The sequence below is a fragment of the Scyliorhinus torazame genome, chromosome 13 (assembly GCF_047496885.1).
Source record: "Scyliorhinus torazame isolate Kashiwa2021f chromosome 13, sScyTor2.1, whole genome shotgun sequence".
Classification (NCBI taxonomy): domain Eukaryota; kingdom Metazoa; phylum Chordata; class Chondrichthyes; order Carcharhiniformes; family Scyliorhinidae; genus Scyliorhinus; species Scyliorhinus torazame.
Genome location: NC_092719.1, coordinates 131,982,438 through 132,008,650, shown reverse-complemented (window position 1 = coordinate 132,008,650; position 26,213 = coordinate 131,982,438). Strand labels below are relative to the sequence as shown.

The 26,213-nt window shown below is 43.9% G+C and overlaps 1 protein-coding gene across 1 annotated transcript in view; it reads left to right on the top strand.

Annotated features, from left to right (window-relative positions):
* Positions 1-26,213, top strand: part of bsnb (bassoon (presynaptic cytomatrix protein) b) — a 766,513-nt gene that overhangs the window by 416,470 nt on the left and 323,830 nt on the right. The window contains exon 4 of the mRNA XM_072472164.1: positions 2,009-2,533. Coding sequence (XP_072328265.1) covers positions 2,009-2,533 — 525 coding nt within the window. The remainder of the gene's footprint in view (positions 1-2,008; positions 2,534-26,213) is intronic.

Here is a 26,213-nt window from a genome sequence, read left to right as displayed (position 1 = left end):
TATCCTTTTGTATAGTCTGGTACCCATGGATATTTAACTCCCAGTCGTGACCATCTTTTAACCATGTTTCAGTAATGGCCTCTAAATCGTAGTCATTCACGATGATTTGCGCCATCAACTCATTTACCTTATTTCGTATACTACGAGCATTCAGGTAAAGTACACTTATGCTGTTTTTTATGTCTTTGTTATGAATCCTAACACCTTGATCAGTAACTTTTCGCAATTTATTTTTCCTCTTACCCTTTCTCCTAATTTTCCTTGTCTTTGAACCCATATCTCTACATAATAAACTGTCATGTAACATGCTGCCTTGATCTCCATTAACCATTATACTGTCCATAGCTTTACACCTCCCTGCCCCCCAACTTGCTAGTTTAAAGTCCTTGTGACCAACCTATTTATCCTATTCGCTAGAACACTGGTCCCAGAATGGTTCAGGTGAAGACCGTCCCAACGGTACAGGTCCCTCCTGCCCCAGTACTGATGCCAATGCCCCATGAAATGGAATCCCTCTTTCCCGCACCACTCCTTTAGCCACGTGTTAACTTCTCTAATTTTCTCAACCCTATGCCAATTGGCACGTGGCTCGGGTAGTAATCCAGAGATTATAACCCTGGAGGACCTGCTCTTTAATTTAGTCCCTAGTGTTTGATAATCCCCAAACAGGTCCTCTTTCCTAGTCTTACCTATGTTGTTAGTCCCAACGTGGACCACAACAACTGGATCCTCCCCCTCCCTCTCCAAAATCCTTTCAAGCCGATCAGAGATGTCCCTCACCATGGCACCGGGCAGGCAACATACCATGCGGGACTCTCGATCTGGCTTACAAAGGATGCCAACAATCCCCCTAATTATAGAATCCCCTACAACTACCACTTGTCTTTTTGCTCCCCCCTCTTGAATGGCTTCCTGTACCACGGTGCAGTGGTCAGTCAACGCATCCTCCCTACAGCCCTCTTCCTCATCCACACAGGGAACAAGTACCTCATACCTGTTGGACAAGGTCAAGGGCTGAGGCTCCTCAACTCCTAAACTCAGGATCCCCCTACCTGCCTCCCTTGCAGTCACACCGCTCTGTCCCTGACCACTGTCCGAATTAACAGAACTTATTCTACCGGGTGTGACTGCCTCCTGAAACAAAGTGTCCAGGTAATGTTCCCCCTCCCTGATGTGCCGCAGTGTGTGCAGCTCGGTCTCCAGCTCATCAATTCTGAGCCGAAATTCCTCGAGCAGCCAACACTTGCTGCAGATGTGGTCACTGACGGTCTCAATGGGATCCACCAGTTCCATCATCATACAGCAACAGCACATCACCTGTCCAGCCATATTCACTAGTTAATTAATTTAAATATTTTTTGTTGTAAAGTGAATCTAGGCCCATATCAATGGAAAGGTTTGCTTACTTATTTTTGATGTTTTGCGGAGCAATAGGAAAAAGATAGAACTTTCTGTGAAAATGGCAATCTGTGCAGCCGTTGCATTCCAAGTAAATTAAGCGGATGATTTACGGAAGAGATTGTCTCTTCTGACTGGAGTTCTTATCACAAAAGTAAAATACTGTAGATGCTGTAAATCTAAAATAAAAACAGAAAATGCTGCAAATTCTCATTAGGTCTGGCAGCATCTGTGGAAAGAGAGTCCGAGTTGGCATTTCAGTTCAGTGACCTTTCATCTGAACTGCTGAATAGATCCAGCATTTTATGTCTTTACTCCTTTGAATTCTTTAAAGTCTGCCTAGTAGTGGATAGGGTAAATGTGTAGGTCATATTCACAGCATCCAAATATTGAGTCCTCTTGCTATGGATCCCAGGGCACCGTAACATTTTGGCAACTATTTGGTACTGATGCACAAGTTGTTTATGGGAATGACTGGAGATACTAAAGCTCAGATCATATCCAGTGCACACTAGAAATAGTCACAAAGCCATAGAATTTATAGGTAATTCAGAAATCCATATTGTATTGCACCAGTTAACATCATCCTTTGTTTCTCTTGTCCATATAGAAAAAGGAATGGCTTTGCCTGAACTGTCAGACCCAACGGCTGATGTCTGGAAATTTGGGAGATGCACCACTACCAGTCCCAACATCAGCATCAAAGCCAACGATGTCACCACACCATCAAGGACAAACAGGTGCCACTGTGCAACAAAGGAAAGGGGTTAGCCAACAGCAAGCGGGCCCTGTCCAGCAACAAAAGGCCCCTTTAGCACCAGGTCAGCAAGTCTCACGACAAAAAGAACCACCAACTTCTAAACCAGGACAGCCCATGCCAATAAAACAACAAGGCCCTTTGGTTGGGGATAAGCTACAATCTCAGCAAACACCTCCTGGGCAAAGGGAGAGCCAACAGCTGCCTCAGAATGCAATCCAAAACAGGTCACAGTCAGCCAAAGAGAAGTCCAAACCTGCAGTACAGAGCACCACAACATCTGCACCGTCAAAAGCAAACAGCACAGACAAAAAAGTTGACATTTCTTCAAAGGAAAGCTCCCAAGCTGTTGAACAACAGAAAGCAAAAATTCAAGAGGTAAGTCACTAAAATGCATGTCATGACAAAAAACAAAAATTATTCAAATTTATGTTGAATTATTTTTTGACTGTGAAAATACCATCTGTGAAGAACAAATCATGTCAGTATCAAGGTCAGAGAAATGTAAAGTTAAGGGGCCAATGGAGGAAAACAAATTGTAGAGCATTTTCCCTTCATGGTAACAACTTATTCTCCCTTCAAACCTGAATTTGAGGAGGTCAAAAGATTTTTTTGAGATCTGTCTTCAAGATTGAAATAATACAGCCTCCCTCAGAAGGAGGCCATGTCCTCCCAAACCCTATTCTCAAAGACCTCAACCTGTAGTTTTTCTCCATTTCCTCACCAGCCTTCACAAAACGAAGATTTTCGACAAGATTCTTCTCTTGTTCATGACTTCCTTGGCATCAACGTTGTTGCGAGTCCCTCAAAACTAGAGGCATCAATCCCATCCTCAAAAATCTACACTTGATCCCACTAGCTTCTGCAACTTCTATATGTCTTTAGCCTCCCTTTCCTTTTTACATATTTCCTGAATTACAACCTATATCTAAGCTTGCGTGTCCCACTATTCTCTCTAGGAATCTTAGCTGTTGGGTTTCCAGCTATCTGCAGTACCAAAACAGCTCTTGCCAAAATCTCCAATCTTAAAAATCACCAACATCCTTTGTAAATGCGACCATCCTTTGGTATCGCCCCTGATCTTTCTGATAAATGTAACATGGTAAACCACCCCCGAAGCAGAAATTTCTGCCACTGAAACAAGTCTGAAACCATCCTGTCGAACCCCAGCTGATTGCTTGCTCAGCCTGAAATTCAACCTCACGTGGTGTTCGATCCACAGCTGAGGTTCAAACTCCCAATCCTGCCCATCTTCAATGCTGATTATGCCCAGTTCTTCAAAATCTTACCTAATTTCTCATGGTTAATGAAATCCTTACTCGTGCTTTTATCAATATAGGACCTGACTGGTTGTCCTGTAGTAAGTTTATTTGTTCTTTAACCCTATCCTCACTGACATGCCTGTTGGGCCATATGATGAATTCAGAATTTTAATTCTTGTTTACAGATCCTTGGATAATGTCACTCACCCAACCCCTATTTCTGCAATCTTTTGTGCAGCTAGATTTTCTTTATTGCACGCACCAATATCCTGAGTTTGCACTTTCACTTGATGGAAGTTTTTTTATTTGACTTTCTGCTGCCTTTTGTACCCATCAATATGAGTGAGAAAAGCATCAGGAAGTGAGCTACTTTTTCCTTCTAGGCATCCTATGTACTATTAAACAATCCCAGGAGATTATCCCAATGGAAAAGTAACCTTAAGTGAAGCTCCTCAACTTTGACCCTAAAAGTGACTTGATTCACCCACCACCGTGACGTGTTTTGAAAATGAACTATCAGTGAGGCCTCTGTAATAAATGCAGATTGGCATAAATTTGTACCATAGTTTAGTGTTTCTGACTAATAATCATTGAAAATTGGTTAAGACTGTCTAAAATTATTTTCACTGCAGAAACATAGCAGAAAAGTAAGTTTCACAATTTCAATTTTCACTCGTTTCAAATTCAGTTGCTAGAAGTTAAAGTATAATCACAATCAAATGTAATTTATTTTTACTCTCAGTTCCCACTTGCTCATTTATTATATGTTACTTGTTGAGAAAGAACTGCTAGGTAACTGTTTTATGATTGGAAAAGTCTTTGCCAGGTCTTTTAATGAATTATCTAATTTTGAAAATAACAAAAACTCAAGACACCTCTGTTCCTTCAGTTAAACTGAGCAAAGTCTTTATCTGTTATATATGAAAAATGGCAATGTATCTAATGCCATTATACCTAGCAGTGGTGCTGCAAACATTTTTTTAAAAAAAATTCATTTATGGGATGTTGGTGTCACTGGCTAGGCCAGCATTTATTGCCCATCCCTATTTGTCCTTCAGAAGGTAGTGGTGAGCTGCCTTCTTTAACTACTGTAGCACCTGAGTTAGAGGTACACCCCAGTGCTGTTCGGGATGGTGTTCTATGATTTTGACCCAGTTGCAGTGAAGAAATGGTGATAAGTTTCCAAGTCAGGATGGTGAGTGACTTGGAGGGGAATCTCCAGCTGGTCGTGTTCCCAGATATCATAAGAACATAAGAACTAGGAACAGGAGAAGGCCATCTGGCCCCTCGAGCCTGCTCCACCATTCAATGAGATCATGGCTGATCTTTGTGGGCTCAGCTCCACTCTCCGGCCCGTATACCATATCCCCGAATCCCTTTATTCTTTAGAAAGATATCTATCTTTTTCTTAAAAACGTTCAAAGAAGGAGCCTCAACTGCTTCACTGGGCAAGGAATTCCAGAGATTCACAACCCTTTGGGTGAAGATGTTCCTCCTAAACTCAGTCCTAAATCTACTTCCCCTTATTTTGAGGCTATGCCCCCTAGTTCTGCTTTCCCCGACCAGTGGAAACAACCTGCCCGCAACTATCCTATCTATTCCCTTCATAATTTTATATGTTTCAATAAGATCCCCCCCCCCATCCTTCTAAACTCCAATGAGTACAGTCCCAGTCTACTCAACCTCTCATCATAATCTAATCCCCTCAACACTGGGATCAACCTAATGAATCTCCTCTGCACTCCCTCCAGTGCCAATATGTCCTTTCTCAGGTAAGGAGACCAAAACTGAACACAATACTCCAGATGTGGCCTCACCAACACCCTATACAATTGCAGCATAACCTCCCTAGTCTTAAACTCCATCCCTCTAGCAATAAAGGACAAAATTCCATTTGCCTTCTTAATCACCTGTTGCACCTGTAAAACAACTTTTTGCGACTCATGCACTAGCACACCCAGGTCTCTCTGCACAGCAGCATGTTTTAATATTTTATCATTTGAATAATAATCCCTTTTGCTGTTATTCCTTCCAAAATGGATAACCTCACATTTGTCAACATTGTATTCCAAATAGTTGGTTCCAAATAGCCACCCAATCTTCTCACAGACTTCCTTATTGGCCAATAATCCCACATACAAACTCCACTGTGGTCTCTGGGAGTTTGCCTCCTCTACCCTCAAATGCACTCAATGTGGCATGTGGTCAGACACCATGATCGCTGAATACTTGGTCCTAACCACCCCCACCAACAGTGCCTTGCCCAGGACAGAAAAATCAATCCAGGATTACCCCTTGTGGAGGTGTGGAACAATGAGCATTTCTTCACCCTCGGCCTCTCTTTGCTCCACTCCTTGCCCAGTGAAGCAGTAGAGGCTCCTTCATTAAATGTTTTTAAGATAAAGATAGATAGTTTTTTGAAGAATAAAGGGATTAAGGTTTATGGTGTTCAGGCCGGAAAGTGGAGCTGAGTCCACAAAAGATCAGCCATGATCTCATTGAATGGTGGAGCAGGCTCGAGGGGCCAGAGGCCTACTCCTGCTTCTAGTTCTTATGTTCTTATGTGGAGCATAAGAAGATGGGGGAGATCTCAGTGGCTACGTTAAAGGAGGGGTTGAAGGCAGTGGTTAGAGGCAAATTTATTTCAATTAGGGCGCATAGAGTGATGGCGTGACGAGCGGAGAGGCTGAAGCTGGTGGAGGCCATTCTGGTGGTGGTCTGGAGGTACTCACTGGCTCCTGAAGAGGTGCTGCTGAAGGAGAGGCAGAAGCTCCAAATGGAGTTTGTGCTAATGTTGGCGGGGGAGGTGGTGGGATAGCTGCGCAGGGCCAATAGGGCAGTGTACGAGTATGGGGAGAAAGAGAACAGAATGCTTGCACATGGGTTGAGGCAGGCCGTGGTGAGGGAGATTGGGCGAATGAGGGAGGGAGGTGGCAAGCTGGTAATAGAGCTGGGGGCGGGAGGTTAGTTATGGTGTTTGAGAAATTTTTTGGACGTTGTATTGTTTGGAGCCTACGCAGGGGATGAGGACATGAGGTAGTTTTTGGATGAGCTGGATTTCCTGAGGGTGCATGCGATGAGGGTACAGAGTCTGGGGAGGTTATGGAGTGTGTGGGTGCAATGCAGTTGGGCTAGGACCTGGGCCCGGATGGGTTCCCTGCTGAGAATTATTAGAGTTTTGGATCGGAGCTGGGGCCCCTGCTAGTGGAGATGTACATTGAATTGATTGGGTTGGGTGAGCTTCACCCCCACGCTGTGTCAGGCGTCTGTCTCACTCATTTTAAAGAAAGCTAAGGGGCTGGATTCTCCAGTCGCCGACGCCGAAACCGGGTTCGGCGAACGGCTGGACAGTCCATGTTTCTGACCAAATCGGGGATGGCACCGCTTTCACGATCCTCCGCCCCCTCCAAAGCAGCATACTCTAGGATTATGCCACGCCACGTATCGACAGCTTCAGTACATTGCCTGAGGCCCGCCCCCTGATGCCCTGCCCCCGACCGGCCGAGTTCCCAATGGCATGGGTCCCTCAAGGTCTCAGCCGTTGGGAATTCAGCGTGGCAGCTGTGGACTCAGTCCAGCACCGCCACAGTCGGGAGAGGGCCGATCAGCAGGCAGGGGGATCATTATTTGGGGCTGGGGGCACTGTGGGGGGGGGTCTAGGGTGCGCGAGCTGGCCAAAGGGATTGGCACTATTTCGCCAGCCAGGTACACGGGCTGCGTCCGCCATGTAGCACGACGACGGACCCGACAACACTCCGGGGCATATTGGCAGCTAGTCTCATACAGTTTAAGGTGGTGCATTGGGATCACATGACAGGGTCTAGGATGAGGTGGAAGATAGGTGTGGGTGGTGTGCAGGGAGTCTGGTGAACCATGGCCATATGTTCTGGAAGTTGGACGGGTTCTGGAAAAAGTTTGCTAATGGATGGAGGTGGTGCCGAGCCCGTGGGTGGCGCTATTTGGGGTGTCGGAGGATCCGGGAGTGCAGCGGGGAGGAGAGAGGCTGATGTGATAGCCTTTGCCTCCCTGATAGCCTGGAGACAGATCTTGTTGTGCTCGTAGGACTCGGGGCCACCAAAAGCACAGGTGTGGATGATCAACTTGGCAGAGTTCCTCCACCTACAAAAAATCAAGTTCACCATAAGAGGGGTGGAGGAGGGGTTCACTGTTCAGTTACTCCTTTAAGGGACAGGAGCACATCAGTTGGGGGGGCAACAGAAGGGGGTGGCTGAAGGTTTGGGTTTGGGGGGTGGTGCTGGATGTAAAAGGAGGGGTGGATGGGGAAATTGGGCCAATTGTGCGTGGTTAATTGTTGCTGTTGTTGTTTGCTTGTTTCTGTTCTGTATATATTTGAAAATACCTACAAAAAAATATTTTCCAAAAATAAGAAAGCAATGAGGAGAGCAAAGAGGAGAATTAAAAAGCACTGGCGGGTAGGAATAGGGAGAATCCCAAGATATTCTATAAATATATTAAGGGGAAGAGGATAACCAGGGAACGAGTAGGGCTCATTAGACACCAAGGGGGCAATCTGTGCATGGAGCCTGAGTACATTTGTAGGGTATTAAACAAGTACGTCACATCTGTCTTCACTTAGGAAAAGGAGGATGTAGGGACAGAATTCGGGGACAGAAACTATGAGGTTCTTGAACAGTTTGACATAGGGAATGGGGAGGTATTGGAGGCTTAAAAGTGCACAAATACCAGGTCCGAATTAATTGCATACCAGGCAGCTTTGGGAGGCAAGGGAGGAAATTACAGGGGCTCTGACCAAATGTTTAATTCTGCTCTGGCCGTAGGGGAGGTGACAGAGAATTGGAGGACAGCAAATGTGGTTCCACTTTTCAAGAAGAATGATGAAGATAAACCAGGGAATTACAGACCAGTGAGTCTCACATCAGTGGTGGGAAATTATTGGAGAAAATTCTGAAGGAGAGAATTAATTTCCACTTGGAGAGACAAGGTTTGATTATGGATAGTGAGCATGGCTTTGGCAGAGGGAGGTCATGCCTAACAACTTTGATTGAATTTTTCGAGGAGGTGACTGGGTGTGTAGATGAGGGGAGTGCAGTTGATGTAGTTATATGGATTTCAGCAAAGCCTTAGACCAGATCCCACATGGGAAACTGATAAAGAAGTTAAAAGCACATGGGATCCAGGGTAACTTAGAAAATTGGATCCAAAACTGGCTGAGGGTGGTGGTAGAAGGCTGTTTGTGTGACTGGAGGCAGGTGTCCAGTGGTGCACCACAGTGTCCCTTATTGTTCATGATATATATAAATGATATAGATCAGCATGTGGGGGAATGTTAAGTAAGTTTGTGGATGGCAAGAAGATTGGCAGTGAGGAAGAAGCTCTTAAGTTGCTGGAGATATAGGTGGGTTGGTCAGATGGGCACATCAATCAATGGCAGATGGAATTTAATCTTGAAAAATGAGAAGTGGTACACTTTGTAAGGAATATTAAGACAAGGGAGTACTCAATGAATGGCAAGACACTAGAAAGCTCAGAGGGATCTTGGGATTCCTGAAGGCAGCAGGACAGGTTAATAGGGTAGTTAAGAAGGCAGACTGGACACTTGCCGTTATCAGTTGTGGCACAGATTAGAAGAGCAGGGAGGTTATGTTGCAGCTGTACAAAACTTTAGTTGGGCCACAGCTGGAGTACTGTGTGCAGTTCTGGTCGCCTCACTACAGGATGGATGTTATTGCACTGGAGCATGTACAGAGGAGATTCACCAGGATATAGCCTGGGATGGAGCATTTGAGATAAAGAGAGGCTGGATACAGCAAGAAGGCTGAGGGGGACCTGATTGTGGTGTATAAAATTGAGGGGTATAGACAGGGTGGATAGGAAGCAGCTGTTCAATAACTAGGATGCATAATTTTAAGGTGAGGGGCAGGAGGCTTAGAAGTGATTTGAGTAAAACCTTTTTTACCCAGAGGGTGGTGGGAGTCTGGAGTGCACAGCCTGGGAGGGTAATAGAAGCGGGAAACCTCAAACCTTTAAAATGTATGTGGATGAGTACTTGAAATGTCATAACATTCAAGGATATGAGCCAAGTGCTGGAAAATGGGATTAGTGTAGATTTCGTGTAGTTTTCCTGGTGCAGACTGGATGGGCCGATAAATTAATAGTCAGTAAGTAATCCTTTCCCTTTGTTATTGAATGTCTTTATTGAGTATACACTTTAATAATGCCAAGAACATTAATTTACATTAATTTACCGTTGTTAAAATCCTTAGCCTACATATTAAATTCAGCCTGATTCATTTGAATGCTACCAACATTCTTACCCATGTCACTTCGTCCTATCAGCAATTCTGTTAAAGATTATTCTACAAGTTGCAAAGAAGGCGGCCACAGATCTATTAAAATTGAAATAAAATCCATTACAAATGTTGCAGTGAGACCTGATCTGTTTAGTTTAGCGAGGAATTGTTTGCTGTAATAATGCTTTAACTTATTTCTGTGAATGCTGGTGGAGTTCAGCGATAAGGGGAAGGGTGGGGAACCATTTGTAACATTTAAAATTGTTACTCGCTAGAATCAAATCTATGGTTCCAGAGTAAAAAAACACAAATTTGACGAAAGGTTTATGAAGAACAAGAGGTCTACACTACAAGGTTTGGCAGTAGAGTGTTATCAACAGTTTGAAAACTATTATGTATTTCTAGGTAAATATTGACACCCTTCTAATATTGATTCAATCTGGAGACCCCGCTTCAAATATTGGTAAATCCAAGGATTCTCTCCAAATATTGATACAACCCCAAGGAGTCTCTCCACTGTAGACTCCCCTATCCTACTTCTGAAAGGTGATTTTTGTCTGCCCAATAGGTGTATCACTGCAGGAACCATTTTTATTCAACTAGAGTAACAGGTATAATATGCCAGTAGGCCAATACAGAATTTTCTAGGCAGCACGGTGGCACAGTGAGTAGCACTGCTGCCTTACGGCGCCGCGGTCCCAGGTTCGATCCCGGCTCTGGGTCACTGTCCGTGTGGAGTTTGCACATTCTCCCTGTGTTTGCTTGGGTTTCGCCCCCACAACCCAAAGATGTGCAGGTTAGGTGGATTGGCCACGCTAAATTGCCTCTCAATTGGAAAAAATGAATTGGGTACTCTAAATTTATATTTTAAAAAATACAGAATTTTCTAGAAACCGCTCACAGTGCACAGTATGCTTAATACGAGCTTGGGAGAAATCTGTTGATCTAATGTATCCCACTTTGAAAATCCCTAGCTATACCCTTAAATCAACAATGATTTCAACCTCATGCCTTTTAGCAATGTATTCTGCCCCTTTGTTGACCTGCACCAGCTGCAACCTTAGGTCTGAATAGTGGGGTATTTAATCACAACAAAGCACTTGAGCACCATTAAAACAATTAGTTGAGTAATTAATTAATCACCCTCCATTACAAACAAGTACAACACCAACAATGTTCATTTATATTATGCTTTCAATTAAAAAAATCGGGAGCCTAAGCATTTTTCAGAGGTGTAATCAGACAAAAATAGTTATCAAGCCAAAGAAACAAATACTGCCAGGAACAGCAAAATATTTTAGAGGTGGATTTAAAGGGGAATCTTATGGTGAGAGACGTAGAGAGAATACTGAATGGAGAGATTCAAACATGGAATTCCCTGAAAAAAAATGATCACATAGAAGTTAACTTAGCTTTACCAGGAACTTGAAAATATTGATATAAAAATGCCTGAGCTATCCTATAAATGAAAGTGAATGAAATGAATATCACATAGTCCCCGAGAACCATAGGCTGCTCTCCCCTTTTGAGAGAGAGCTGGCTGGTGATGATTTAACCTGAGGGTCACGACACCTTGTTGAAGCAATCCTAACCAAAGTCACAAATGACATCCTTTTTGACTGTGATTATGCGTTACACTTTTGTGTGCTCCTGCACCTCTGCAACACAACTACTTTGTAGACCAGCTCAGTGGGCAAAGCCAATCATAACTTAAACATGCCTAACAATGGTTTCTCTTCCTGTTCCAACTCCATTACTTCTGGAAACTTGCAAGGATCTATCTAACGGTGGCACAGTGGTTAGCATTGCTGCCTCACAGCTCCAGGGTCCCGGGTTCAATTCCGGCCTCATATGACTGTGTGGAGTTTGCACTTTCTCCCCGTGTCTGGGTGGGTTTCCTCCGGGTGCTCCGGTTTCCACCCACAGTCCAAAGATAGTCCCTCAGGTGGACGTCTATTCCTTTTGCGTTGTACTCCATGTACTGAAACCAGGCTATTTGAGACCTTGGAAGTGTCCTCTTTCTCTTCAGGAGCTGGTACTCTTTGGGAAGCTACTCCAGTGTCTGTCTGTATGGGTATTGGAAAGTCCTCAGAAACAGGATCTGAACTTGCCTCTGTGTTTGGTCTCTGTTCAGAAGTATCATTGCTTAGATTTTCCGATGGAAATACTGACTAAGAAGTTTCAGCAATTTCACATTGTGAAGCGAGCAAGTTGGTCAGTATGATGTCGTCAAAGTATTTTATCATCCATATGTATGGTGTATGATATTGGATGTAGTTTTGCTAGGATGACAGCAGGCACCCATTTCTCATTGGTAGTGTAGCTTCTTGCTAACACTCGCTCTTCTTGAGTTATTACTCACTTTTAGAGTTTTGTTCCATCCTAGCAAGCTGTGCTAGTTGTTGTCCTTTGACAATCTCTGGAATGTCCAGTGATATCAACAAATCAAACTTGTGTTTTTAGTTTCCTTTTGAACAGCAGAGTGGCTGGTGAACTCTTTCCTGTTGCGTGTGGACATTTGGAATTCTTACAAACACGATGAGAGGTTTTTAGGAGATGTTGCTCATACAATCTAAAATAGAGAACTGGATATCAAGAATTTGTTCACTCTTCTTGCTGATGTACCTTGGTACTTCAATGTCTTGGTGGAATGTTTCAGTGACTGTATGAATCCTTCTGCCAATCCATTTGTTGCACGATGGTGCAGAGCTGACTTTATGTGCTGTATACCATTTCCTCTTAAGTAGTCCTCGAACTAAGTAAAAGGTGCTGGAGTGGTGCAGGGACTCGGAGGAGTTGTGTGTCTGGGCGGAAGCTGAGGTTGTGAGGGCGGCAAGCCTGAGGGCTTTGGTAATGGATCCACTCCCAGTGGTGCTGAAGAAATACTCAACTAACTCGGTGGTAGTAACCATGTTAAAAATTCGGAGGCAGCTCCATCAACATTTCAATTTGAAGGTAGTCTCAAGGCTAGCTCCCATCTGTGCAAACCAGTTATTCAAGCCTGATAGGCTGCTTATGAGGTTTAGGGAGTGGAAGGAGAAGGGGCTCAGGAAGGTGGGAGATTTATTATTAGAAGGTCGGTTCGCTAGTCTGAGGGAGCTGAAGGAAAAATATTGGCTTACAGACGCTGACAGGTTCAGGAATCTCCAGGTACATAGTTGGGTCAAAAGACACTTTCGGTATCAGAGGTGGCCAGCATGTTATGAATATACCAACGATTAGTGGGGGAGGTGATTGGCTCGATTAAGGGCTTGAAAGCAAAAAGGACAGAAGAACTCGGGCCAATTTCGGAGGAGGAGGTTTGAAGCGAGGCACTGAGGAGGGTGAATGCAATCTCGTCCTGTGCGAGGCTGACTCTCAGCTAAAAGGAGTGTTTTGAGCACACCTCATGAAGGTTACAATGAGCCACCTTTTCGATGGGGTGGAGGATAGATTAAATCATTGTTCGAAGGGGCCAGCACACCATGCGCACATGTTCTCGTCGTACTCAAAGCTGGTCGGCTTCTGGAGGTCCTTTTTTGATACCATGTCAGCAAACCTGAACATTAGGTTGGAACCTTTTTTTCATTTACGGGATGTGGGTGTCACTGATTAGGCCAGCATTTGTTGCCCATCCCTTTCTTTTTATTAATTTTGAGTACCCAATTATTTTTATTTTTCCAATTAAGGGGCAATTTAGTGTGGCCAATCCACATAACCAGCACGTCTTTGGGTTGTGGGGGTGAAACCCACACAGACAGGGGAAGAACGTGCAAACTCCACACGGACAGTGACCCAGGGCCGGGATTCGAATCCGGGTCCTCAGAGCCGTAGTCCCAGTGCTAACCACTGCGCCACGTGCCACCCTCTGTTGCCCATCCCTAATTGCCCTTGAGAAGGTGGTGGTGAGCTGCCTTCTTAAACCACTGCTGTCCATGTGGTGTAGGTACATGCACCGTGCTACTAGGGAGGGAGTTCCAGGATTTTGACCCAGCGACAGTGAAGGAACGGCAATATATTTCCAAATCAATGTGATGGGTGACTTGTAGGGGAACCTCCAGGTGGTGGTGTTCCCATGTATCTGCTACAGTTGTCTTTCTGGATGGTAGTGGTCATGGGTTTGGAAGATTTTGCCTAAGGAGCTTGGTGAGTTCCCCTCCAAGTTACTCGTCGCATGATTCCTCGCCACTTGCCTGCTCTTGTAGCCACAGTATTTATATGGCTAGTTCTGTTCGGCTTCTGGTCAATGGTAACCCCCCCCCCCAGTATGCTGATAGTGGGGGATTCAGTAATGGCAATGCCATTGAATGTCAAGGAGCGATGGTTTGATTCTCTTTTGTTGGAGATGGTCATCGCCTGGCACTTGTGTGGTGCGAATGTTACTTGCCACTTGTCAGTTCAAGCCTGGATATTGTCCAGGTCTTGCTGTGTTTGCATGTGGACTGCTTCAGTGTCTGAAGAGTCATGAATAGTGCTGAACATTGCGCAATCATCAGCGAACATCCCTACATTTGACTTCAATTGGAAGGAAGGTCATTATGAAGCAGCTGAAGATGGTTTGGCCGAGGACACTACCCTGAGGAATTCCTGCAATGATGTTCCAGGACTGAGATGACCGACGTCCAACAACCACAACCATCTTCCTTTGTGCTAGGTATGACTCCGACCAGTGGAGAGTTTCCCCCGATTCTCATTGACTCCAGTTTTGCTTGAGCTCTTTGATACCATACTCGATCAAATACTACCTTGAAGTCAAGGGCACTCACTCTCACCTCACCTGTTTCTAACGGTCTCCATCTTGTGGATCTTCCCACCAGCCCCTTTCTGTGAAGCTTATTTTGTTGCTAGCTCCATAGATGTGGCAACTTCCACAGCCGATTTGAGAGTTAAATCGCTTACCGTAAGCTTCACTACAGCGTCCACATACCAGTCTGTCACAAAGAGTGTCGTCTAGTGTTGCACCAAACATGCAGTATTTTGCTAACCTTCTTAAAATCACTACAAAATTGTAAAATGCTTTCACCTTCTTCCTGCGTACTGTGGTGGAACAGAAACCTTTCTGCAATTAATGGTCTGGGTGAGAAGTGCCCTTCTGGAATTTTCATTAATTCATTATAGGTCTTATCACCTGGTTTTGCTGGGTGAACTAAGTTTTGCAGCAGCATAAAAGTTTTACCCCCTACTGAACTGAGAAATGTTGCAACTTTTAGGTCCTCCAATGTTTGATTCACAATGAGATAAGTTGAAATCTCTCTTCATATGAGTTCGAAGTTTCACAAATGCATCCAAGGAGCCGTTTTGCCCACCATTCCAAATACCGGCTCCTCGGGTCTATACTTAAAACCAACTTCCTCCCATCTGTTTATTTTAGATGTATGGAATAAAAAATGCCTTTATCCACAATGCAACTTAGAAATTTTCCTTTTGCCCTACTGTGGCTTGACCTTTTCCTGTGTAGTAGTCTGTACAGAGTCGGTAGACTTCTGAATCCCCATTTTCGTATCCCATTTCACTTGGCCACAAGTGCAGTTCCTACAGCCTAGACTCTATCCACTTCAACAGCAAGCAAGCTTTTGAACTGTTGTTCTGCTTACTCACAGTTGTATTCCATTTTTTTTAACCCTTCAACATCGACAGCTTTTGCTTCACTCAACATGTCTGATCCCGAGAAATGTTACTCCGCTCTCAACGCCGTCTCCACTTTTTTTGGTGATGATTTTTTTTTCCAACAATTTTGTTTTCTTGCCTCAGTCGTCGTTGCCTGTTTCTCTTTTGTTATATTCTCTAAATCCGCAAGGAGAAAAGGTATGGAGGGGCCACACACTTGGGTTTCTTACAAACCCGATGAGAGATTTATTAAATGTTGCTCATACAATCCAAAATGGAGAACTCCAAACCCATGCAAAACACCCTGCTAATGTCCCTTTCCATCAGCAGGGATGTAGTCTCTGATACATAACATTGGCCTTGTTTGTTGTATATTGCAACAAAATGCATTTCTTGTATGTGCACCAGTAAGGTGCTTCAATTCAATTTCTTCATGCATGACTAAATCAGCGTCCACCTAGAGACCGTATAACCTGCATTATCCATCAAGTGCAAACACTTTTTAACTATTAAATAATATAGTTATTTGGTATCTTAACTGAACCACTGAAATTGCTCATTCTTCCTGTGTCTGCATGGGTCTCACCCCCACAACCCAAAGATGTGGAGGGTAGGTGAATTGGCCACACTAAATTGCCCCTTAATTGGAAAAAAGAATTGGGTACTCTAAATTTTTTTTTAAAGAAATGAACCACTGAAAAATCTAGCTCGTAAACGTTCTAAGTTGCTACTTTCAAAACACTATCTTTCACTGTCTCATACACTTCTCATTACTGATGTACATAACAGCCTTAACTCCTTTGTATTGCTTTCTAGTTAACCAATCTCATCCTGTTAACATACCAACTGTATCATAGAACATAGAACATAGAAAATACAGCACAGAACAGGCCCTTCGGCCCACGATGTTGTGCCGAACCTTTGTCCTAGATTAATCATAGATTATCATTGAATTTACAGTGCAGAAGGAGGCCATTCGGCCCTTTGAGTCTGCACCGGCTCTTGAAAAGAGCACCCTACCCAAACTCAACACCTCCACCCAACACCAAGGGCAATTTGGACATTAAGGGCAATTTATCATTGGCCAATTCACCTAACCCGCACATCTTTGGACTGTGGGAGGAAACCGGAGCACCCAGAGGAAACCCGCGCAGACACGGGGAGGACGTGCAGACTCCGCACAGACAATGACCCAATCCGGAATCGAACCTGGGACCATGGAGCTGTGAAGCAATTGTGCTATGCACAATGCTACCGTGCTGCCCTTAAGAACAAATAAATCTACACTATATCATTTTACCGTAATCCATGTACCTATCCAATAGCTGCTTGAAGGTCCCTAATGTTTCCGACTCAACTACTTCCACAGGCAGTGCATTCCATGCCCCCACTACTCTCTGGGTAAAGAACCTACCTCTGATATCCCTCCTATATCTTCCACCTTTCACCTTAAATTTATGTCCCCTTGTAATGGTGTGTTTCACCCGGGGAAAAAGTCTCTGACTGTCTACTCTATCTATTCCCCTGATCATCTTATAAACCTCTATCAAGTCGCCCCTCATCCTTCTCCGCTCTAATGAGAAAAGGCCTAGCACCCTCAACCTTTCCTCGTAAGACCTACTCTCCATTCCAGGCAACATCCTGGTAAATCTTCTTTGCACCTTTTCCAGAGCTTCCACATCCTTCCTAAAATGAGGCGACCAGAACTGTACACAGTACTCCAAATGTGGCCTTACCAAAGTTTTGTACAGCTGCATCATCACCTCACGGCTCTTAAATTCGATCCCTCTGTTAATGAACGCGAGCACACCATAGGCCTTCTTCACAGCTCTATCCACTTGAGTGGCAACTTTCAAAGATGTATGAACATAGACCCCAAGATCTCTCTGCTCCTCCACATTGCCAAGAACTCTACCGTTAACCCTGTATTCCGCATTCATATTTGTCCTTCCAAAATGGACAACCTCACACTTTTCAGGGTTAAACTCCATCTGCCACTTCTCAGCCCAGCTCTGCATCCTATCTATGTCTCTTTGCAGCCGACAACAGCCCTCCTTACTATCCACAACTCCACCAATCTTTGTATCGTCTGCAAATTTACTGACCCACCCTTCAACTCCCTCATCCAAGTCATTAATGAAAATCACAAACAGCAGAGGACCCAGAACTGATCCCTGCGGTACGCCACTGGTAACTGGGATCCAGGCTGAATATTTGCCATCCACCACCACTCTCTGACTTCTATCGGTTAGCCAGTTTGTTATCCAACTGGCCAAATTTCCCACTATCCCATGCCTCCTTAATTTCTGCATAAGCCTACCATGGGGAACTTTATCAAATGCCTTACTAAAATCCATGTACACTACATCCACTGCTTTACCTTCATCCACATGCTTGGTCACCTCCTCAAAGAATTCAATAAGATTTGTTAGGCAAGACCTACCCCTCACAAATCCGTGCTGACTATCCCTAATCAAGCAGTGTCTTTCCAGATGCTCAGAAATCCTATCCTTCAGTACCCTTTCCATTACTTTGCCTACCACCGAAGTAAGACTAACTGGCCTGTAATTCCCAGGGTTATCCCTAGTTCCTTTTTTGAACAGGGGCACGACATTCGCCACTCTCCAATCCCCTGGTACCACCCCTGTTGACAGTGAGGATGAAAAGATAATTGCCAACGGCTCTGCAATTTCATCTCTTGCTTCCCATAGAATCCTTGGATATATCCCGTCAGGCCCGGGGGACTTGTCTATCCTCAAGTTTTTCAAAATGCCCAACACATCTTCCTTCCTAACAAGTATTTCCTCGAGCTTACCAATCTGTTTCACACTGTCCTCTCCAACAATATCGCCCCTCTCATTTGTAAATACAGAAGAAAAGTACTCATTCAAGACCTCTCCTATCTCTTCAGACTCAATACACAATCTCCCGCTACTGTCCTTGATTGGACCTACCCTCGCTCTAGTCATTCTCATATTTCTCACATATGTGTAAAAGGCCTTGGGGTTTTCCTTAATCCTACCCGCCAAAGATTGTTCATGCCCTCTCTTAGCTCTCCTCATCCCTTTCTTCAGTTCCCTCCTGGCTATCTTGTATCCCTCCAATGCCCTGTCTGAACCTTGTTTCCTCAGCCTTACATAAGTCACCTTTTTCCTCTTAACAAGACATTCAACCTCTCTTGTCAACCATGGTTCCCTCACTCGACCATCTCTTCCCTGCCTGACAGGGACATACATATCAAGGACACGTAGCACCTGTTCCTTGAACAAGTTCCACATTTCACTTGTGTCCTTCCCTGCCAGCCTATGTTCCCAACTTATGCACTTCAATTCTTGTCTGACAACATCGTATTTACCCTTCCCCCAATTGTAAACCTTGCCCTGTTGCACGTACCTATCCCTCTCCATTACTAAAGTGAAAGTCACAGAATTGTGGTCACTATCTCCAAAATGCTCCCCCACTAACAAATCTATCACTTGCCCTGGTTCATTACCAAGTACTAAATCCAATATTGCCCCTCCTCTGGTCGGACAATCTACATACTGTGTTAGAAAAGCTTCCTGGACACACTGCACAAACACCACCCCATCCAAACTATTTGATCTAAAGAGTTTCCACTCAATATTTGGGAAGTTAAAGTCACCCATGACTACTACCCTGTGACTTCTGCACCTTTCCAAAATCTGTTTCCCAATCTGTTCCTCCACATCTCTGCTACTATTGGGGGGCCTATAGAAAACTCCTAACAAGGTGACTGCGCCTTTCCTATTTCTGACTTCAACCCATACTACCTCAATAGGGTGATACTCCTCGAACTTCCTTTCTGCAGCTGTTATACTATCTCTAATTAATAATGCCACCCCCCCACCTCTTTTACCACCCTCCCTAATCTTATTGAAACATCTGTAACCAGGGACCTCCAACAACCATTTCTGCCCCTCTTCTATCCAAGTTTCCGTGATGGCCACCACATCGTAGTCCCAAGTACCGATCCATGCCTTAAGTTCACCCACCTTATTCCTGATGCTTCTTGCGTTGAAGTATACACACTTCAACCCATCTCCGTGCCTGCAAATACTCTCCTTTGTCAGTGTTCCCTTCCCCACTGCCTCATTACTCGCTTTGGCGTCCTGAATATCGGCTACCTTAGTTGCTGGACTACAAATCCGGTTCCCATTCCCCTGCCAAATTAGTTTAAACCCTCCCGAAGAGTACTAGCAAACCTCCCTCCCAGGATATTGGTGCCCCTCTGGTTCAGATGCAACCCGTCCTGCTTGTACAGGTCCCACCTTCCCCAGAATGCGCTCCAATTATCCAAAGACCTGAAGCCCTCCCTCCTACACCATTCCTGCAGCCACGTGTTCAACTGCACTCTCTCCCTATTCCTAGCCTCGCTATCACGTGGCACCGGCAACAAACCAGAGATGACAACTCTGTCTGTCCTGGCTTTCAACTTCCAGCCTAACTCCCTAAACTTGTTTATTACCTCCACACCACTTTTCCTACCTATGTCGTTGGTACCAATGTGCACCACGACTTCTGGCTGCTCACCCTCCCCCTTAAGGATCCTCAATTGAACTGAACTTTTGTTCTTCATTTTTATTTTTTTCCCACTTTACTTTTTGCATCTTCTCCAATGTGGGGAATTAATGCACAAGTCATTCTCTAATGCTACACCTGGCCACTCCAAAACTGGTTGGCAGAGAGGAAACAAAAAGTAGGGATTAATGGGTCCTTTTCAAATTGGCAGGCAGTAATCAGTGGGGTACCACAGGGATCGGTGCTGGGACGCCAGCTATTCACAGTATATATTAATGATTTGGATGAGGGAACAAAATGTAACATCTCAAAGTTTGCAGATGATATCAAATTAGGTGGGAGGGTGAATTGTGACGAGGATGCAGGGATCCTACAGCAAGATCTGGACAGGTTGGGCGAATGGGCAAACCAATGGCAGATGCAGTATAATTTGGATAAGTGTGAGGTTATTCATTTTGGAAGCAAAAACAGGAAGGCAGATTACTACCTGAATGGTTGTAAATTGGGAGAGGGGAGTGTGCAGCGGAACTTGGGTGTCCTTGTGCACCATCCGCTGAAGTTAAGCATGCAGGTGCAGCAGGCGGTAAAGAAGGCTAATTAATTGTATGTTGGACTTCATTGCAAGAGGTTTCGAGTATAGAAGCAGGGATGTGTTGCTGCAATTGTACAGTGCCTTGGTGAGGCCACACTTTGAGTATTGTGTGCAGTTTTGGTCTCCTTCTCTGAGGAAGGATGTTCTTGCTCTCAAGGGAGTGCAGCGAAGGTTTACCAGACTGATTCCAGGGATGCCGGGACTGTCATATGAGGAGAGATTGATTAGGTTGCGATTGTTCTCGCTGGAGTTCAGAAGAATGAGGGGGGATCTCATAGAGACTTATAAAATTCTAACAGGACTAGACAGGGTAGAGGCAGGGAAGATGTTACCAATGATAGGTGTATCCAGAACCAGGGGTCACAGCCTGAGGATTCAGGGTAAACCATTTCGTACAGAGATAAGGAGACACTTCTTCACACAAAGAGTGGTGAGCCTGTGGAATTCATTACCACAGGAAGTAGTTGATGCTAAAACTTAGAATATATTCATGAAACGGCTGGATATAGCACTTGGGGAGAATGGGATCAAAGACTATGGGGAGAAAGCAGGATTAGGCTGAGTTGGATGATCAGCGATGATCGTGATGAATGGCGGAGCAGGCTCGAAGGGCCAAAAGGCCTCCTCCTGCTCCATCTTCTATGTATCTATGTGTGTCTGTATCACATCATCAAGCCACGTTCTTCTTTTCCTGTTTTTAAACTACCAACATCAGTTCATTCTAACCAACCACTTTCATTGAAATCCCCCCAAATAAATTGTCCACGGTATGTCATTTTGCTCATCATAATCACCACACCACTTCTCTTAGTACTCGTGCAAGCACCCTCCCACTCGTCATTCTTCTTGCCAATTCATTTCGGGATCTGTCCTCTTATCAACGTTCAAACTTCAATAGACTTTTCAGTCACTTGATAGTATAGAAATTGAGTATTGTTGGAGAGAAATGTTGCCGAAGCTTTTCATATTGTGTAGCTATCAGAGAACTCAAGATACAACCGTCAGTCCAAAGAGACATTCTGCCTACCACACAGTTAAGCAGTCATGTATGAATTTCAGTGACAGTGTGATGCCAGATATGTAGGCTGTTTATCCCAGTGATTGGCTGATCAAATAAACAGTATGTTCCTTCATAATAGGCAGATTACACACTGTACTCAACCAGACTGCACATGCAAACCCCCCAAAAATCTACAGTTAGAAGTGATTGCACAATTGGGCAGTACTTGCTGAACAATTCTGAGTGTGCTATTAGCTATATTAACAACTAATTTAAGATCATCAGTTGAGCTTGTAAAGTCAGTCATTACATTTGCGAGAAGTGACATACATTCATATGCAGGGACCCATTCTCTGCAAACAAAATGAATATGTTCAAGCCTTGTGCTATTTTTAATTACCAGGGAGCTTCGGAAGCCACTCATGCCCCCTTTACTTTCTCAAAGGCAATGGCTCGGCCAATCAGAATTCACGTCCCAACCAGTCAGCAATTTCTTCTCTTGTAGTATAAATCAGTGCCATCATTTTTGAAATTTGACCTTCTTGCATGTGTCCCAATAAGTGCAAGACAAAAAAGGTTCAATTTTTAAATAGTCTTTTCCTCACTTCACTGCTCACATCATCACACACAACATTTAAGCATTCGATTGCTTAATTTTTACAGTTGCGCAAAATGTTCTTTTCAAATACCTTCTTGGCAATTGCTAGCCTGTATTTACAATTGTTTCATTGTCACACCTTTCTAATCTATCACTGGTGTGTGCAGTTTAATAGTCTTAATGTTGAATAGTTTGTTTAATTATTTCACCGCAAATATTCTACCAAAAAACACATTTAAAAGTAGACAAGTATGAAATGAAAAATGAAAATTGCTTATTGTCACAAGTAGGCTTCAAATGAAATTACTGTGAAAAGCCACTAGTCGCCACATTCCGGCGCCTGTTCGGGGAGGCTGGTACGGAAATTGAACCTGCGCTGCTGGCCTGCCTTGGTCTGCTTTAAAAGCCAGCTATTTAGCCCTGTGCTAAAGTTATTTGTTTAAGTTCAGCATTCTGATATCCCCCAACTGGTAGAGATATGGGTTCAAAGACAAGGAAAATTAGGAGAAAGGGTAAGAGGAAAAATAAATTGCGAAAAGTTACTGATCAAGGTGTTAGGATTCATAACAAAGACATAAAAAACAGCATAAGTGTACTTTACCTGAATGCTCATAGTATACGAAATAAGGTAAATGAGTTGATGGCGCAAATCATCGTGAATGACTACGATTTAGTGGCCATTACTGAAACATGGTTAAAAGATGGTCACGACTGGAAGTTAAATATCCAAGGGTATCAGACTATACGAAAGGATAGAATGGATGGTAAGGGCGGTGGTGTAGCTTTGTTGTTTGAGGATGCCATCTGGGCAATAGTAAGGGATGATATTGGTGCTATGAAGGACAAGGTTGAATCAATTTGGGTGGAAATCAGGAATATTAAGGCGAAAAGGTCACTGATAGGAGTAGTCTACAGGCCACCAAATAGTAACAGGATGGTAGGGCAGGCAATAAGCAAAGAAATGTAGAAATGGTACAGCGGTTATCATGGGAGATTTTAATCTGCATATCGATTGGTTTAACCAGGTTGGTAAAGGCAGCCTTGAGGAGGAGTTTATAGAATGTGTCCGGGATAATTTCCTGGAACAGTATGTAATGGAACCTACAAGGGAACAAGCGGTCCTAGATCTGGTCCTGTGTAATGAGGCAGGATTGATTAATAATCTCATAGTTCGGGATCCTCTTGGAAGGAGCGACCACAATATGGTGGAATTTAAAATACAGTTGGGGGATGACAAGGTAAAATCAAACACTAGTGTTTTGTGCTTAAACAAAGGTGATTACAATGGGATGAGAGAAGAACTAGCTAAGGTAGACTGGGAGCAAAGTCTTCATGGTGAAGCAGTTGAAGAACAGTGAAAAACCTTCAGAGCGATCCTTCACAGTGTTCAGAAAAGGTTCATACCGACAAAAAAGAAAGACGGTAGAAAGGGGAAAAATCGACCGTGGATATCTAAGGAGGTGAGGGAGAGTATCAAATTGAAGGAAAAAACATACAAAGTGGCAAAAATTAGTGGGAGACTAGAGGACTGGGAAGTCTTTAGGGGACCACAGAAAGGTACTAAAAAAGCCATAAAGAAGAGTAAGGTAGACGATGAAAGTAAACTGGCTCAGAACATGAAAGCAGATAGTAAAAACTTCTACAAATATATCAGACAAAAAAGAGTGGCTAAGGTAAACATTGGTCCTTTGGAAGATGAGAAGGGAGATTTAATAATAGGAGACGGGGAAATGGCTGAGGAGCTGAACAGGTTTTTTGGGTCAGTCTTCACAGTGGAGGACACAAATAACATGCCAGTGACTGATGGAAATAAGGATATGATAGGTGAGGGCCTTGAGATGATTGTAATCACTAAGGAGGCAGTATTGGGCAAGCTAATGGGGCTAAAGGTAGACAAGTCTCCTGGCCCTGATGGGATGCATCCCAGAGTGTTAAAAGAGATGGCATGGGAAATTGTAAACGCACTAGTGATCAAAATTCACTAGACTCTGGGGTGGTCCCAGAGGATTGGAAAGTAGCAAACGTGACACCACTGTTTAAAAAAGGAGGTCGGCATAAAGCGGGTAATTATAGGCCGGTAAGCTTAACTTCGGTTGTAGGGAAAATGCTGGCATGTATCATTAAGGAGGAAATAGCGGGGCACCTGGAGGGAAATTGTCCCATTGGGCAGACGCAGCATGGGTTCACAAAGGGTAGGTCGTGTCTGACTAATTTGGTAGAATTTTTGGAGGACGTTACCAGTGCAGTAGATAATGGGGAGCCAATGGATGTGGTATATCTGGATTTCCAGAAAGCTTTTGACAAGGTGCCACACAAAAGGTTGCTGCATAAACTAAAGATGCATGGCATTGAGGGTAAAGTGGTAGCATGGGTAGAGGATTGGTTAACTAACAGAAAGCAGAGAGTGGGGATAAATGGGTGTTTCTCTGGTTGGCAACCTGTAACTAGTGGGGTCCCTCAACGATCAGTCTTTGGCCCGCAGTCGTTCACAATTTACATAGACGATTTGGAGTTGGGGACCAAGTGCAATGTGTCAAAGTTTGCAGACGACACTAAGATGAGTGGTAAAGCAAAAAGGGCAGAGGATACCGGAAGTCTGCAGAAGGATTTGGATAAGTTAGGTGAATGGGCTAGGGTCTGGCAGATGGAATTCAATGTTGCCAAGTGTGAGGCAATCCATTTTGGGAGGAATAACAGCAGAATGGATTATTATTTAAACGGTAAGATGTTAAAACATGCTGCTGTGCAGAGGGACCTGGGTGTGCTGGTGCACGAGTCGCAAAAAGTTGGTGTGCAGGTGCAACAGGTGATTAAGAAGGCTAATCGAGTTTTGTCTTTCATTGCTAGAGGGATGGAGTTCAAGACTGGTGAGGTTTTGCTGCAATTGTGTAAGGTGTTGGTGAGGCCGCATCTGGAGTATTGTGTTCAGTTTTGGTATCCTTACCTGAGAAAGGACATATTGGCACTGGAGGGAGTGCAGAGGAGATTCACTAGGTTGATCTCAGAGTTGAGGGGATTAGATTATGTCGAGAGGTTGAGTAGACTGGGACTGTACTCATTGGAGTTTAGAAGGATGCGGGGGGATCCTATTGAGACATATAAAATTATGAAGGGAATAGATAGGATAGATGCGGGCAGGTTGTTTCCACTGGTCGGGGAAAGCAGAACTAGGGGGCATAGCCTCAAAATAAGGGGAGGTAGATTTAGGACGGAGTGTAGGAGGAATTTCTTCACCCAAAGGGTTGTGAATCTCTGGAATTCCTTGCCCAGTGAAGCAGTTGAGGCTCCTTCTTTAAACGTTTTTAAGAAAAAGATAGATGCCTTTCTAAAGAATAAAGGGATTCAGGGATATGGTGTACAGGCCGGAGAGTGGAGCTGAGTCCACAAAGATCAGCCATGATCTCATTAAATGGCGGAGCAGGCTCGAGGGGCCAGATGGCCTACTCCTGTTCCTAGTTCTTATGTTCTTATAATATACGATTGCAATTTGAGCTCCCATACTGTCTTTGGTTTTGGCTTACAATTTTCATTTCAATCACATATTTATTTTTAGGCTCGGTTTTAAATTTGCTCTTCACGAATTCTATGGTGTCTAACCCTAATTTATTATCAATATGCGTATATCTTCAACCATTTTTACTTTCAGCTCTAATCTTACATTCATATCTCATCCAATTTACACTTGAAATTTCCCTGCATACTTTCCAATGCAATTTTGTCATTTTGCAAGAATAGTCGCTGAGATGTTTGGCCAGATCAGCACCGTTTAAACTTTCAGTATAGCCTCTGTTGACAGGAATTCCAGTGTTCTGAAAGTGTATCTCATCATTCTATTTACTCTTAAAGTAGCCTCACAAAATTAACTAGTCATTGAAACTGAGGAACAAACTGCTATTTTAGGTACATTTCAAAGTCTCCCTTTGCCAGTTCAATACAATTAAAATAAACTTGCAATATACTTACACAAAAAGATTGATTTTAAATATACCACCAGTACTCCTTTTGGCTGGCCCATAGGAGGAGCAATAAGTTGCTCAGCATTATCTTTTTCACCCACCTGTAGAAGGAGATATCCCAATCTGCATTTGTTTGGTCCAAATTGGAAGTTAAGTACGGGATTAAGTCTGAACCTTGGAAATACATGGAATTAATTGTGAGTTAATGTTTCAATGCATCGTACCACTGCAGTGCTCCATAGGTGTAAATATA